General features: G+C 46.0%; 1 protein-coding gene across 1 annotated transcript in view; it reads right to left on the reverse strand.

Annotated features, from left to right (window-relative positions):
* Nucleotides 1-17472, reverse strand: part of ADCY8 (adenylate cyclase 8) — a 156023-nt gene that overhangs the window by 12676 nt on the left and 125875 nt on the right. The window contains exons 13-14 of the mRNA XM_054590096.1: nt 12632-12710; nt 6710-6868 (exon numbers count right to left, since the gene is read on the reverse strand). Coding sequence (XP_054446071.1) covers nt 6710-6868; nt 12632-12710 — 238 coding nt within the window. The remainder of the gene's footprint in view (nt 1-6709; nt 6869-12631; nt 12711-17472) is intronic.

Raw genomic sequence — 17472 nt, forward strand, 5'->3', positions numbered from 1 at the left:
TGTTCTTACTGTCTGTCCCTTGATGGGGCATGTCCTTCCTTCCTGCCGTTAGCTTCCCTCACCAGGCTAACTCTTGTCTTCTGCCTTCAGTAACCACGGAGATACCTTGTCTTCCATACGCCTTCCCAGATGCACAGCTGGGCCTTGTGCTGTGGCTGCGCCCTGAGCAACTCCATGCCATCGACCTTGCCACCTGCATTAGTGCCATAGTGTCCATCTTTCCCTCTCTGCGTGAATTCTTCTAGAACAAGACTCCATGCCATTCATCTCAGTACATTCAGATGCTACACTTGGTGTTTGTGGGATGCCTGCAGTACAGTGCGTGCCCTAGACAGGGTCTGGTGCTAGGTAGACGCTCAAAATGAGGGAGTTAATGACTCCCTGGCCTTTGTAGGAAACAGGAAAGCTTACAAGGCTTTCATGTGAATTCAATGATTTAATCCTTTCAACAACCCTGTGAAGCAGGTATGATTATTATCCCCACTTTACCAATAAGGGAACTGAGACAGAGAAGACTTAAGTCATCGTTTGGGCTCACGCAACCAAGAGCAGCCAGAAGCCCCCCCGCCCCGGGCCTTCTCCATCTGCACATCAGGGCTTGCCTTGTCTACCTTTCATGTCGTCAGTCTCAGAAAGACAGTCCCCTGATTCCTGATCAGTCAGTCTTGAGCTTTTAGGTGCAGATGGATCTGAATGGATGCCTTCACTAGCTCTTGTACAAAAGAGCCTAGGTAGCTTTGGGGGTGAGGTGCACAGATTGCAGCCAAGGTGCAGTTTGAAGGTGGGGCCACTCACCTTGGTCTTGAACAATGGGGTGATACCACAGGAGGAGTTTAATTCTGCTTTGTGGGTCAGAGAACCCCTATAAGCTGACTTACAGAACCGCATGCCCCAAATAGCTATGATTTGGACAAAAAAATAAAACTCTGTTTATTAACTTCTGTACTAGTTTTCTCAGGCCTCTATAACAAACTGCTACAAACTGGGTGGTTTAAACAACAGAAATTTATTTTCTCATAATTCTGCAGACTAGACGTCCAAGATTAAGGTGTTGGCAACGTTAGCTCCTGAGGCCCCTTTTCTTGGCTTGTAGATGGCCTTATCCTTCCTCTGTCTTCACATGGGTCTTCTTTTCTGGGGGTGTCTGTGTCCTAATTTCCTCTTCCTATAGGGATACCGGCCCTATTGGATTATGATCTACCGTAGTGGTCTAATTTTAACTCAATTACCTCTTTAAAGATCCTATCTCTAAATCCAGTTGCATTCTGAGGTGTTGGGGTCAGAACTTCAGAACATGGACTGGGTGCCAGAAGGCATGCAGCGTCATCGCTGTGGCCCAGGCAAATCAGCCCCCACCACCCCAGCAAGCAGGGGGAAGGGTGTGGAGGGTTTGGAGGGCCCCTGCGCGGAGCTCCAGCCACCCCGCTGCACCATCGGAGATGACAGCCTGTCATTCAACTGGCTCTAACCAACCGCTTTGAGTGTGCCATCTGTTTCTTGCTATTTGGGGCTCAAAGAAGATAAAAATACTGCAAACAGGGGAGGGGCCAGTGAATATAGAAAGGCTATTATTGCCTTATTGTCATCCTCCTCTGGTTGGGTGTACAGGCTTGGGCTTTCTAGAGGATTTGGAGCATATGAGCTCACCTACCCCTCTTTGGTCAGGGAAATCTGTCTGGCCCTTCCCCTGCCCAGGCTTGTCTGATTCCAAGTCTTGTGTTTCTTGCCTTCTGATATGAACGTAAGTCTTCTCTGCAGGGAGAAACAGGGTCTGAGACCTGTTGACCTTATTAGGACCCTTTCACCATTCAGGTCTCTGCTCAAAAGTCACCTCTTAGGAGAGAGCTTCCACCCCCCCACCCCCAATGTAAATGCCACCTCTTTTCACAGACTGTAGTCTCTTATTTCGCTTCTCCTGCTCTCTTGGAACTTATCACTATGGGGCACTATGCTGTATATTTATTCACTTTAATGTCTACTTTCCTATGAAAACACATGCTTCCTATCAGCAAGGACTTTGTCTTTGTCTGCTGTTTGAATGCCAGGGTCTACAATAATACCTGACACATCGTTGGCCCTCAGTCAGTATCTGCTGATCAAACGAGTGAATAGTGTGTAGGACATGCGGCTGTGATTGGGAAACAGCAGAAAAAGTAGCGATGGCTCACCTTTATCAAAAATAACTGCAGCTAACAATCTGTGTGCTCTCAGAATGTGCTAAGCACCATTTAAGTGCTTTATGCATAATAACTCATGTAAATGTTGTGACAATCGGATAAAGGAGGGATGTTTTGTTACTTGGTAGGTGAGGCAAATGGAGTGAGGGGCCAGTCAGGATGGAACCCCGGTGTCAGGCTTTTGAGCGTGTCAGATGGCCTTTCTTTACCGAACCCACCGTGCACCCGGCTGCGTTGGGCACCACGGGTGTTCTTACCCAGTTTAATTCTCACACCCACTCGGCAAAGGGCAGTATTATTTCCTCAGTGGTTGGATGAGGAGATGGACTCAGGGAGGTTGGGTAAGCCACCCTGGGTCACACAGTGCTAGTGCCAGAGGTAGAACTTGTGTGGCATGGGCTGATCAGCACCTGAGATGGCTGTCCTTGGTAGTGGCCTTTCAGGAGCTCTGAGTAAAACCGTGGTGAGCGAGCGGACTTCCCAGGACTCATGGATAGCCTGCCTGACACCAAGGACCCAGCCCTGCTGGCCTTGCCTGCAGGAAGGTTTCTGCTCGGGGGTGGTGAGCACTATCGTAAGCCAGCAGCCCAGCAGAAGAATGGGAGCTGCTGGAGCTTTTGTGTGGAGACACTGCTGGGGCAGACGTGGACGGAATGCTCCAGAGGGCGAGACTCTGTCCACCACCCTGTGTTTGGATGGTTGGAGCTCCCTTTTCTTGTTCATTTGTGCCCTAATAACAAGGTTCAGGATAAAAGGCTCAAAAACTGGTCCTGAAGTTACACTTGGGTTTGAATTCGAGCTCACTACTCACTGGCTTTGTAACCTCGGGCAAGTTCCTTTATTTCTCGGAGCCTCAGTTTCTTCATCTGTGAAATGGGGGTAATCATTCTTACCTCCTTATTGCTGACATCCGTGACCAATCAGATTTTCAGGGGCTGCATTAGAGCTCAGATCTGTAGCAAGAAGTGAAGCTAAAAATGCCTCTTACAGTAACAGAGCATGAAAGTGACAGTTTTGATAGGTTCCAGCAATCCTGCCTCTATCTCTGTCACCCTTGCACAAATGACATGACTGTCTTGCTGTCCCTCTCCTATGCTTGCACATGCACACCCACCCCAATTCTCCCGTATGCCTATTTATCTTTACTTACACATATCTCAACTTCTTGCAAACACCTACACAGTATAAGCCCTGACACACACCCCCCTAGTCTTGCCACACGCCCAGGTCCAGCACAGCAGCAGCACGGTCAGGAGGCAGTGTGGCCCGGATGGAAGGGCTCGGAGGGACTGGATCTGAGTTGTAGCTGTGCTGAAATAAAGCCAGCCATGCCATGACCTCTCTGAGCCCCAGTGTCTTCGCCAGTGAGGTGGGGCCGGCAGAACTCTCCTCTTAAGGTTGTGACCTGAACGAAAGGTCGTTTTCCTCAATTGCCTCTCTCCGTACCTGGCATGCGGTAGGTGTTCCGTAAATGGCTTCCGCCGTAATGTGAAGATTCTCTAGGCAAGGTAAAAACTTTCCAGTCGCACGTGAACTCTTAAATATTTATAAAACCTCAAATAAGCATGCCAAGGCATTTTATGGAAAATGTCTTACACCTATGATTACGGCTGAACCTGCCATTTATTTTGCTCGCTGGGGCTTTTGCCTGGAAATGGCCAATGGCTCTGAGTCTCAGCATCCCTGGTTGGTTTCCGTCCTTCCTGGATGAGGCCAGCCTGCTTGCGCTTCTCCCCTTTGGTCCCAGATCCTGGTTGTTTTGTTGTGTGGATGGAAAAGCAGCTTTCCTTTTCTTTCTCTTTGGGTTTCCCCTCTGAAGGCACGGTGTTTCATCCGCTCCTTCTGGAGGTCATGGTTGATGCACATCGATATTCTCCCTGTTTTCTTGGCTTCCTTAGGGAGCTCTTGCCACAAAGCCCCTGACCTTAGGGAGTCTCTAGGAAACCAGGCCAGAACCTAATTCCCAAGAACCGCGTCTGCTGAGGAGGGTGGATGGTGCCTTGATCTGCATCCAAGAGACCCTCAAGGCCCGAGTTCATCAGGAGCTGACTATTCAAGCAGCACATTCCTCATGCACTTGGCTTCTGTCCATGGTCTTTCTGTGGTGGCTTGGATGGGAAAGAGACTCTGTAGGTCTCACCCAGTTCTCTGCTAAGACAAGGGTCACAAACCCAAATGTCTGCATGTGACATAATTGGCAGGATACAGATGGATGAATTGGAGAGCCTATTCCATGCCCAAAGGTATCATATCCACAAATTAAAAGAAATAAGCAAACCAACCAACCAACTACTGAGCACTTCCCCTCACCACACCTGCCCTTGCCAGTCACCGATGAGCAGGTGATCTGGGCCTGCCCGTCGGAGCACCTGTCACAACAAGAAGCACCCTCCGTGCCCAGCTGTCATCTCTGTGCCCCCACTGGAATGTTGGCTGGGCGATGGGAAGTCCTTGTCAGTTTGGTTCACCAGGACTATCCTGGGACCTTACGTGGTTCTCCTATGATGCCTGTTGCATCATATGATGCCCGTGTCTTATAAATATTTGTTGTGATGCAGATTTCTGAAAAATTTAGTCTACTATGCTCAGAGTTGTCCTTCTGTGGTCAAAGGCTAAAAGTTGCACTTGGCCAGGCATCTGCCCGCTGGCCAACTGTGCACAACTAAGCGTCCCTTCAAGGCCGACTCTGCGTCACCACATTGGGATCTGCCTTGTGGGTAGGGCACCATGGTCTCTTCCTGACCTGGCCTATGCCTGCTTCTGCAGCTGCGTCCCCATTACCCTCAGCTTCCTCAATGTGTCCGGACCACACGGCACTGGCAGTTCGCACCAGACATCCTCTGCCCTCTGCTTCAGCACAGCTGTCTCCTCTGCTTGGAATGCTTTTTACCTTGTGTGTCCAGTTCACAGTGCATGGTAGATATGCAGTCAATATGCCACTGAGGATTATTGAACAAATGGTTATCTCCTCTAGCCTGAGTTGATCTATTTCCTCTGAGGTTCTCTATCTCATCTGTGAAATGGAGTAAAACACCAGCCTTTGTGGATCACTGTGAGAATTAAATAAGCAAATGTGTGCCAAGCGACCGGCCCAGAGGGTCCATTTGACGAAATGCAAGTGCCTTCTCCTTCCTCAGGATGGCAGTTCCACTACCACCAAAATCAACTTTGGGGAAAAGAGATGTGATTAGCAGACAGTTTCCATGGTTCCCTTTGGCTGGAGGGTCTCAAAACATCATTGGGCCAATTTCTAACACCCTCCCATCTACAGCTCACTTCTTACCTGGCACATTGGGTCCATGGACCCACCAGGTACTTCCAGCTGTCCACAGATGTTCCCAGTGCCACGGGGGCCACTGAACAAATGCTACAGACTACTGAGGGGCAGTGGGGCCATCTCTTCTAACACTGAACTTTGTCAAATGATGAGGCAACTCCAAAGGTTGAGTGACTGACCCTGCTTCAGCCCCTGTCCTCCAGCCCCTGGACCCTTCTCTCGGGCTGCTCTGCCCTCAGGGCTCCCATCATGGGGTTTCTTGAGGAGTCATTCTGTGCTCCAGCTCGTGACTCTGTGACTTTGGACAAACTACTGAACCTCTCTGACTCTCATTGACTCCATTTATAAAGTGAGGAAAAGTGTCACATTGGTACCTCAATCGGAAGCCCTGTTCCTACCCACATCCGATCGTGAAGCTGTCTAGGCTTGCGGCTGTCTTCTTATTTACTGCGGTGTCCAGGACAGTGCCTGGGACATGGCAGGGGCCAGATCACTTGGGTCTCTTTGAGATGCTCATTGCTGAGCAAAGATTAGAGAATGAGGAAATAATGCTGGTAGCTGGATGGACTTCCCCAAGTGACCCTTCAGGCATAATATACAAAAAATAGTTTTAAGTAAAAGGAGCATTTTTGAGTACCTACTACATGGTAAGCAATGTGCTAAGAAGATATATGTATGCATATATACATATGTATGTACATATGTACATACACATGTGTCTATATATACACATGTATTTTGTTATAACATTTAAATTATTTTAAAAATTGTGATAAAGTACATGTAATTTACCATCTTAGCCATACATATTTGTATGTATATATTTTGTTTATATATTCATCAGTCCATGGAGATTGGTTTCCTTCCATCTTTTAGCTGTTGTGAATAATGCTGCCATGAATATGGGTATTCAAGTATCTCTTCAAAACTCTGCATTAAATTTTTTTAAGTTACATATAAAGTCTTTTAAATTATATGTATACAATTTAAAACTATGTGTGTATATTCCAATTTAGTCTTGCAATGGACATCTTACGTCCATCTTACAGATGTGGGACCTGAGGCTAGGGAGGCCATGTGTAAACTTCACAGTGCTGGGCAGTCTGGGTGGCCTGGCACCAAGTGGCAGGCCTGGTCTACACTGCCAGGCACTCACAGAAGGACAGAGGAATTCTCCCAGAGCTTGGGATCAACGTGTCCCACTCATCCCACCCACTGCCATGCCTTCTCACCGACCAGACAAGCCTGGGCTCACCTCATTGTCTCGGTCTTTCTCCAGGAAATGGCGGGCCACGTGGCTGGGCAAGATATTCCGGAGCATGTTCTCATTGTGCTCCCTCAGCTCCTTCATCTCGTTGATTTCCTCTTTGGCCTGAACTCGCCAAAGGAAGTCCAGGCGGGCTGTGTACTCGAGCTGCAGTTCAGGGGAGAGAAAGAGAAGAAACAGGTAGACAGGCTGTCAGGGTACAGGCTTCAGTCACCTGGATGGCAGGTGGGGAGAGCTTCTTGGGACCCTTCACAAGCAAAATGGCTTTATCTGAGCCTTTCTGGGAGGCACTCTGACTGATACACAGAGAGCAGAGGACGATCAGACTGCATGGGGCCGTGGACCTCCTCTTCCTAGTGTTATGGCACCTGTCATTGTATAATAGTTTGTGTGATTATTGGATAATGGCCACGTCTTCTACCTGTCTGCAGGGGCTGTGAGGTCAGGGGTCCTTTCCCCTGCTCAAAGTTATATCCTTACCACCTGGCCACATGCTTGGCATAGGGCAGGTGTTCAATCAACATTTATTGACTCAACAAAGAAGTTAGGCTAATCAAGCCAGCTAACACTTAGATGGTGCTTATTATTATTCCAGATGCTCTTCTAAGCAGTATGCATATTTTCATTCCTTTCATTCATATAAAAATCCTAATAGGCATTATTATGCTCAATCCTTATTTCACAGATGAGAAAATGAAAGCAAACATGGTTAAGTAAGTTGGCTGTAGCCACACTAGTTAGTGGGGAAGACAGGATTTAGGTTTAACTCGAGTCCAGCTCTAGAGTGTGAGCTCTTAATCACTAGGCAATAAGGAAGAAATGAATGAGCTGATAATGGAAGGATTGTGGATTTAGTAGTCAGACAAATATGGCTTAGCGTCCTGGTCCCACATCAAACAGTGCAACCTGTGCTAGTGACTTCATCTCAGTTTCCTCATTTCCAAAGTTGGAGTGAACTCCAATGACCAAGCAAGGTTGGAATGGGGATTATATAGGAAGTTATAGATGAAGCACATGGCTCATAATAGGTCCTCAATACACATTCATTCCCTCTTGTCCTAGCTTTGCATTGGCAAGTAGATAACTCCCTTTCTAAAGAATCTCACATATTTACCACAGCTTTGGGGATGTCATTAACTGTTGAAATGAACAATATGCCCCACTGTTAAACACAAGGTTGGATGCTCTGAATTCAAGGGCTTAAAAAAAACAATCCAGCTCATTTCTCTTCTTTCTTTGTCTTACTTGAATGTCTCAGTGGATGGCAAGAATGTGAAAAGACAGAGGCAGAAGGTTACCTATTCATCAGGATTTTTAATAGCAAAAGCTGGGTACAATCCAAGTGTTCATTTTGTTGGTTGAATGAACTATTGTGTGAGGCTATAAAAAGAAATGAAGAATATTTCTCTATACTTTGATGGACTGTCTCCAGGGTGCAGAAAAGTGTGTATAGTATGCCACCACTGAGCTAAGTAAGGAAGGGAGATATGTACATCACTCTCTGTCTCCGTCTCTCTCTTTATATATAATATATAATATAAATAATATAATATAACATATAATTTTATTCATTGAAAAGTTGAAGTATAAAAAAATCAAAAGTAAAAAAAAAACCATTAAAGATCATTACCAGTGAGATGAAGAAGAGAGGGAATAAGGTGGAGGAAAAGGGATCGAATTCAAACTTTTAAAATTATACGTTGTTTTGCAAACTTGATTTTGAATCATGGAAATATTTCACTTAATAATAAAACTACATAGGTTTTCAAAACTCTGTAAAAACGAACACAAAGAAGCAAGCAGACCTAGCAGGATAACCACATGGACAGGCACTACTCCAGGTTTCTTCTGACCCAGTAATTCGATGACACATTCATGGAGGGAAATCCTCTGAGGAGGAAAACAGCTCACAAGGAATCTTAAAACTGTTTGCAGCAACCCTGTGGCGGGTGGTAGTGTTTGCATCATTATTCTTGGACTATTGTATGTGAATAAAGGGGAAAACAAATGAGGGTTTGTGCTGGTGTGGTGGAGCTGGAATTGAGGGGAGGGACAAAGGAGACGCAGATGTGAGAGCGATGAGTTTCAGTCAAAGGCATGTCATCCCGACTAGGGCTTGAAGTGTCCCTGTGAACTCAGGACCTGTGTGTCTATTTCCCAGCTCTGCCCACTGAAGTCAAGGCCGAGAAACAAGGAAAACCCCATAGCAATGAGCATTCCCTGTGTCCAGAGAGGGGTTTCAAAATACCAGTCCCTGCCAAAATCACCTCATGGTCTTTGCAGAGAAGGCTGAAATTTAGGGAAGAACATGTACAAGCCTGGAACATCTTTTCCCACCAGAAAGCAAGGAGATTACCAGAATCTAATGGGGCTACACTGAAGGACTCAGAAGCCAATTGCCCAAGCTCTCACCCATAGATGCTGGCTCTCAACTCAGAGCATTTGACTCCCTGCTGTGACTCTTAACCCTCACACTCTATATATGTGACCTCATCAACTGTTGTCCAGCTCTTGATAGATACTTATTGTCCTTTCCATTTTATAAGTGAAAAATGACAGTTCTTTCCCTGGCTGGTGTGGCTCAGTGGCTTGAGCGCTTGCCTGCAAACCAAAGGGCTGCTGGTTCGATTCCCAGTGAGGGCACATGCCCGGGTTGTGGGCCAGGTGTCCTGTAAGGGGTGCGAGAGAGGCAACCACACATTGATATTTCTCTCCCTATCCTTCTCCTTCTCTTCCCCTCTCTCTAAAACTAAATAAATAAAATATTTAAAAAAAAATGACAGTTCTGGGAGCTTGAGTCTCTCAAGGTCCCTCATTCTTCCAGGGGCATTGCTGGGGCTTGAACTTAAGAACATATGGTTCCAAGACTTAGGTCTTTCTTTTCCAGCCCCACAATCCTGGTGCCTGTCTTTATCAGACCCAGGAGTAAGTGGCTGGAGGCATGACCTCAGTAATCTCCATTCCCAGGTGTGGCTTCCTCTGCCATAAATGGAGATGCTGAGGCAAAGCTCAAACCTCTGGGCTGCAAGTGCCTGAGGCCCGGAGTGGGGGTGTGTGTGACTGTTTAGCTCCTGTCCAACGTCCAGAACATCTGCCTGCCTGGGGGAGCAGGAAGCATTGGGCCTCCCGCTTCCACACATGTGTGAGATGAAATTCCCTGACTGCTCAGTTGTTATATAACTTCCTCTGTCGCTCTGGAGATGTATCATTACCACGCTCCCCCTGGGAGGCTGCTGTGTGCCAGCCACCAACAGGCATTCTTAATAAACACCGAGGGCCTCTGAGTCACCCAGGGGAACTGGTGGGTGTAGGGGGCACACCCAGGAGTGGACAGGCTCTATCTGGACGAACAGGCTCCTGCCAGGTGCTATGACTAGATGGCACCTGAACTGCTATGATTCTGCAGAAAGCCTCTTTGAACAGAGAGGCAGCGAGCGGCACATGGTGGGAAGAGAGTGGACCTGTTTCTGTCTGGCTTTCCTTATTGGCTTTCTGACCACAAGTGACTTGAGTCTCTCTGCTCCTGCCTTGGGACCTAATGGATAATAATCATACTTTCCCTGTTTGTCTCAGAGGCTTGTTTTCATGTACTCTATGAGCAAAGCACTGCGATACATATGTTATAATTACAGTCTCATTTAATATTGTAACAACCCCATGGAAACTGTTCTTATCATACCCATTTTATAGGTAAGAAAACAGACTCAGAGGAAGTTACTGGAAGTCGCATATCTGCCAAATGGCACAGTTGGGGTTTGAATATTATCCACCGCACTCCAAGCCGATACCTGTAACTGCTGCAGTTATGGGATATGGTTATGTAATTTCAAAGTCTTCTGAATGCGAAAAATAAGAGTAAAATATCAGGTGTCAATTAAGCACTCAGACTCTCGCTGCTCTTCTGTATCCTTACTTTGTACACACTCTTTACGTGGTTAGGTTATCTGCCTTCCCAGGACTGGTGGAGAGTGGAATACATTAAACCAGAAGGTTGGGAAGGTTGGAAAGGTATTGAGCTGGGGGGACTGGCAGGTCATGCAGTTATTCCTTAAGGTGACAGAGGGAACAGGAACATCTTTCTTACTGTGGAACGAGGGCCCTCGCTTTGAATGTGCTCTCTCAGCTTTCCCTGAGGATTTCTCACCTGTCAGTATAACCTGGCTGATGGAGTGTGTGCACACACAGCCCTTTAATGGCGTGTCATTTGCATGTCAGCCTCAGGAGCTGTCCCCTGTAACTAGAAGCCATCAAGACGTGGAAGACACGACCCCAGCTCTCACATCGAGGCGGAGAGACCTAAATATAGGAATGCTGGAAGTGGCTAGACTTCGACATTTGGCTTATTGTTTCACTATGAGTTCAGTGAAGACTGAAAAACCAGCCGGCGTCACATGGCTGGATGGGAAGCCCTGGCCACAGTGTGCGTGCGCAGACGCGTTCTTTCTGTTTTTCTCCAGTTAGGGAAGGGGAGAAGGTGGGCCTGAGACACAGGGCGAGGTGTGGACTCTAGTTCTCTCACTAGCTGAGTAGCCTCACTTTCTTCATCTGTAAAACGGTATCGATAATAACTACATTCCGGGTTGTGGGAATTTGGTTAAACGAGATAACAGAGGTCAAGTGCGAGGCCCTTTGTAGGGACTTGATATATGTGAACTCTTTCCCTCGTGTCTTTGCTTGCCAGGTTTTATATTACTCCCTTTCCCCCTTGACTACATTTTACCATCTGCCTTTATTGCAAATAACTCTATATATGCATCTCTAGGTCCTTGGGGCTTGGGACTGTTTCATTCCTGGTTTCTCAGGGTTCGTTACCTCCCCGTTTCCATGGTGATTCCTCAGTGATCTGTTTCTATTTCTGCTCTGGCTGACAGTCTTCCTGTTTTGTTTTTCTCTTTTTCTGGCTACTTTTTTTTTTTGAAGTGTGCACAGACCAAAGAAAGATGAATAGGGATGCTGAACAGAGCGGTGAAGCCGGCAGGGCCTGGCTGTACCAAGGAGAGAAATCTCCCTATGTCATGTATGAACATGATGGCATTCATGGTCTCAGTTCACATGGAGAAGTCCTACTGGGGACAGCAGGGGACACCACATGAGTGAGGCCTGGTATGGTGCTCCCAAGCAGAACAACTTCTTGCCCCCTCAACTCTCGAAGTCCTTGGGCAGCCTGTTCCACATGGCATATCCCCCCGTGGGGTTGTTTGGGGTCTGCTCTCCCTCAGAGACTGGAACACTGGGGGCCAGGGATGGGGTGTGGTACAGTGCTATCCACAGTGTCCATCCTGATCCTGGCGGAGCAGAGGCGCAGAGGCAGGCGCTTTATCTACTCAGGACGCATCCGTAACTAAGCGCTTCCTATACTTACCTAAGGCGGTGAGCCAAATGCGGCACAAAAGTGAAAACATGATTCTTCAAAACAGCCCTCCTTGGATGTTCCTATCTCATTTTAGAAATGAGGAAATCGAGGCTCAGGGAGATAAGTAACTTGCTCAAGGCCACAAGCTGCTGAGAGGCAGAGGTGGGATGAGAACCCTGGCTCACCTGATCCTGATGCCTGAGTGTTTACACACACAACTTTGACAGTGATCATTGCATCCAGGCCTGGGCATTGGGAGAAAGCCTAGCTTCCTTCTAGCAGAAATCAAAAGCTTTTTTTTTTTTTTTTTTTGATAATGATCTCTTTGAAAGACATATACCTAAGGGGAGTTAAAACTACATTGTTTACCAAGTCATCTCCTCCAACTTAGGTTTTTTTTTTTTTTTTATTTAAGGGGTCTGTATTAGAAATTGATCAGGTAAGAATCACAACTTGCCGCAAGCCGCTAATAGTCATTTGCTGCCAAGAAGAGCCAGGGTTACAGCAATGGGAAGTGCCAGGTAACCGAAGGCAGCTGGGGCAACTAGTCAGATTACCTGCTGTCCGTGGTAGAACACAGCGAGGAGGAACATGGCCATCAGCAGCAGCGATGCCTCCTTGGTGCCCAGGAAATCTCTGCGGGAAGAAGAAATGCAAATGGCAACCACGGAGGGACTCAAGGACACTCACCCGGAAACGGAGGTTCAGAAAGGAGTGGGATGAAAAGAAAGAAGCAGTTGTTTTCTGAGCTCCCACTAGGTGATAGGCGCAGCACTGGGGGTCTCCACTTAGGCTAATGTGGAAATCAGTTGACCCCCAAGGGCACGAGGTCACTTAGGTCATACCTGGTGGGAGACTTTAGAGTCGAGCATTTAGACAGTGTGCTCACATTAATAATGATGTCTTCTCTCCAAGACGCAGGGACCAGACTGATGGTAGCCAGAGGGGAGGGGACGGGGGTGGGGCGGCTGGGTGATGAGGCGAATGGATTGAGAAGTGCGAATTGGTGGTTACAGGACAGTCACGGGGATGTGAAGGACAGCACAGGGAATGTAGTCAATAATACTTTAATAACTATGTCCAATGCCGGGTGGGTACTGGAAATATCGGGGGGATGGTATATTTAAGTGTATGATTGTTTAACCACTATGCTGTCCATGTGAAACTCATTGCAAAATAATATTTAAAAAATTTTCTACTTGCAGGGCAGTTTTTCTAGATTTCAAAGAGCTCTTGTACTTTCTTGTCACAAAAATCTCTGTGAAGACAGGGATCCTGCCTTTTTTCTTACAATTTTCCTGGTTAAAAGACAGATGTGCAGTTCTTGCTACATGCCAGCCCCCATTCTGAGCACTGTAAGAATCACGCTTAGATTCTTAACGTCAATTCCATCAACTGGCCATTTTTAATCCCATCACGTTTGAAATTCTTATATCAGTGGTATGGGTGGAGCACTGCTGTGACCTCCATTTCAATTCTTGTATCTTTTAGTAAAGGCCTTGTTCCCACTGAGTCGTCTGCTAGAGTGAACCTACAACACCCCTTTCACAGTCCTTGCGGGGGGCACCGGCTGTTGTGCCGCTGGCCTGCCCTGGCCTGGGCTCTCTAGAAGACCAAGCGGGAGGGCAGCTGGAGATGGTCAGCGGCCAGTATATATTTGAACACTGACATGGCTTCCAGCCCTCAAAGGAATTCAGGAGAAGGCCCAGGAACCCCTTGTTTGATCCTACGTGCTTCCTCTCTCTCACTGTGGCCCCACATGAAGACTTTCTCAGGACAACCGAGGCCAGGAGGCAAAGAGCTTGGGGAAGCAACATCAGGCTTAGAACAGGGAAATAAACAGTTTCCCCGGACAGGCTTCCGCTGGCTGGAGAAGAAAACCCCATATACCACTGCTCACGGAAGATCATCTCTCTTGCTTCCCATCACCTCCCATGTTTCCCCTCAGGTTTCTCCATCTCAGGCAATGGTCCCTCATCTGCCCACCCAGGTGCTTGAGCCAAAAACGAAAGCCAGCGTAGGAGTCAGGCCTCACCCCTCCAAAATCCCAGTCCTGTCCACTCTTCCACCAAAACGTATCCTCATTCCAACCACTTCGCTCCATCCCTACTTTTGTGGCCATGATTCCCTACAGCCTCCTAATGTTACTGTCTACAACCGGTTTTTTCTATGGCTGCCAGAATATTTTTTATCACTCAAGCCAGATCACCCCACTCCCTTGTTTTATTGCCTCCCACTCCCAAGCACACAAAAACTCAGAACTTACTCAAAATAACTTAACTTTAGGGTGGCTTAAGGACACGGTGGGACCATCACCGATGAGATGCAGTATTTAGAGGGGGGAGGAGTGAGTGTTAATATGGCTGCGCCCAGGCAACCCCCAGCTTCCCCTTTTCTATTCTTTCTGGAGGCGAGCTGCGGGGCGGCGGGGAGGGGCACGGGGCTTGGGGAGAGAAGAGCATGAACCCCGCTTCCAAGTCCAACTTCTCATCAAACTTGATGTTAAAAGACCCTTCCAGCTTATACAGGGCCAGGCCCAGTTCAGCTCACCAGGTGTGACGGGGGCTTAGGAATGGAAGTCTGCTTTCTCTTGGGGAGGTATGAAGATTTATGAATTTCCAGTTCCATTTTCTCTCCCTTAGAGATCAGATGCTATTAATAGATGATACTCATTATTGTGTTTCTTTTCTATAGCCCCAGCAAAACACGTAATTATTGAGTATTTACTGTGTGCCAGGCACATGCAGGGATACAGAAATGAAAAAGGCACATTGTCTTTGCCCTAAAAAGCATCCACTAAAACAAAAAAAGAGAAAATGAAATAGACAGATAATTTTGTAACATGATACAGTCCATAATAGGGATACACCCTTGTTGCCATGGGAAAACATAGGAAGAGAATGTAGCCTGGGCTGGAAGATTCAAAAGCTTAGTCTTAAAGGATGGTAAATCTTGGGAGGTAAGGATGGGATGGACATATATCATGCTTAGCTAGTGGCTGACAAGCCTCTAGAGTAGGGATGATCAAAGTAAAAGTCTTATGTCAAGTTTGAGGTCACAGGCAGCAGGAGAAAGTGCTCAGCTCTGTTGGAACTGTCCACTACTTTTGGTGCTGAAGTGCACGGGGTTGGGTGGTGAGCCCCATATTGTCATCCCACATTTTAGGCCTAGGATTCATTCATTCATTCATTCACAGTCACTACAGTGCTTATTTGTGGGGTCTATAGGCATATTTTAGTACCACTCTGTTCTCCATATCACTTAATTCTCTGACCCTAAAGTTTGGGAACGCCTGAAAAAACGATTAAAGACATGAGCTTTGTAATCGTGCAGACCCAGGCTCCAATCTCAGCTCTGTTACTGACTGGGTGTTTGACCTTGGAAGAACCACTCTGTTTCTCTGAGCTTCAGTTCATTGCCCATTGAAACACTCTAATAGCATTTCCCTCCATAACTGGGGGATTACATGAGCACATTTTGGTAATGTGCTCAGCATGGTGCATGGTCCACATCTCCCTCTTTCCACTCCATAAAGGTCCCAGTTCATGATCTTGTTCCTGGTCCTGGTGCTTTTGAAAAACAAAACAAAACAAAACATTGGTTCAGGTGGCTCAGTTTGAATGAGAAATGTCATTTGTTTTGCTCCTGCTGAATGTGGCCCAAACTCCTGCTTGGACTGGCATGTCTAATTTCCTTTTCCTTGTGATGCCACTGACTCTTTTTAAGTCTGGAAATTTATCACTTACACACTTTCAAGAGGAAACACAAAGTCCTTTTGAATCATTCTGAAGGCAGCAGTTGAACAAAATCAGAGAGATGACGAAGTCAAATTCAGAAGAAAAGCAAAAGAAAATTATGAATGGTCTTTGAGCCTTTCTGATGTATTTCCAAGAGAAAAAATATGGCCCGAGTAGAGATGGCAGGATATACATAGTAAGTCAGCCAGACCAAGGGACATCCAGAAAAAAATTATGATTTGACTTGACAAGGAATTTTTTTGTACGTTCTATGACTACTTAAAGAACTTCCAAAGAGAGTCAAGTGGCTGAAATCTGTACAAAATTATAATACTTCGTTTGATATTGGGTGACATAGACTTAAAACTGAAGCTGTTTTGAACTAATTTATTTGTATTAATAAAATAATTGAATTAATACTACCATCCCCCCATGTTAATAGAAAAGAACATAATTAAGTGAAAACACATATAGGGTAATGTAATTTTCAGAGCTATAACAATCTTTAGAGATGCTCTTATTGGGTGTCTCATAAAAATTACAATAGTATTTAATTTGAATGAAACTCATTATAGACATATTTATGCTAATTGCAGTGTTAAGAAGGTAATAAAAATTCACAAATAAAAAATAAAAATTGTCAGTAAGCCTACCACCCAGGGAAAACAATGATTAATATTTTGCAGTCAATTAAATGTCATTTTCTTTTCCTTTTTTGCAAAATGTGCTTATGTTTACAAAGTTAGGATGGTATGGTTCACACTATAATAATTTTATGCAATTATATGCTTTACAATGTGAGCTTAATGGATCCATTCTAGTCTGTATTATGTGGACCATACGTAATATACTATTCCTTGCAAACATTTACTTTTCCAGAGAGAAAATTCCAGGCCCAGGGAGGAGAAGTCGCTTGCTCACGGTCACACAGCTGATTTGTGTCAGAGCCACAGTGAGAGTACACCTCTCAGGCACCCAGTTCAGACTTTTAGCTGTTGTGTATCTGATGCCAAATTTTTAGTTTAGCTGTTAGTTCCCCTCCCCTCTCCCCCAAGAACCTGAAATAAATCAGCCAACCTGAATTTATCTTTTGTTCTGTGGTCATGCTAATGACTGCATTTGTGAAGTGCTGATTTGATGCCTCCAACAACTCTTTACCTACAGTTCCCTGCTTGAACTGTCACATCAACACTTAAGATGCTATCAACCCTATTGTAGTAAAGAAGAAACTGAGACTCCAATGCTGAATGACAGGTTCCAGTTGACAGGTCTAGTGAATGGTGCAGGCTGGCTATTGGCCCAGATCTCAGTGATGCTTTCTCAGTAGCCCACACATCCTCCTACATGCACTTACTTGCCCCAAAGCTCCTTGAAGGTGGAAATAGTGTCTTATTCATTTACAGATCTATAGGGCCTAGCAGAGCCTATAGCAACGGTATGACACTTATATCCCAAAGCAAATTGTGCTTACAGGATAGGGAACATGTGGCTTATGGGCAATGGTGAGCAAAAATCATGGGGGTTGTAGAGAAACGGCACTTATCTTGCTGTGAATGAATGGCAAAATATGATTCACAATGAGCTAATATTTCTTTCAGTCACTCACTCATTTCATGTTTCATCCAACAAATATTTAATCGCCAGATATGTTACTAAGTGCC

Source organism: Pteronotus mesoamericanus, unplaced genomic scaffold (assembly GCF_021234165.1).
Source record: "Pteronotus mesoamericanus isolate MK-2021 breed Mesoamerican mustached bat unplaced genomic scaffold, CSHL_Meso_final scaffold_174, whole genome shotgun sequence".
Taxonomy (NCBI): domain Eukaryota; kingdom Metazoa; phylum Chordata; class Mammalia; order Chiroptera; family Mormoopidae; genus Pteronotus; species Pteronotus mesoamericanus.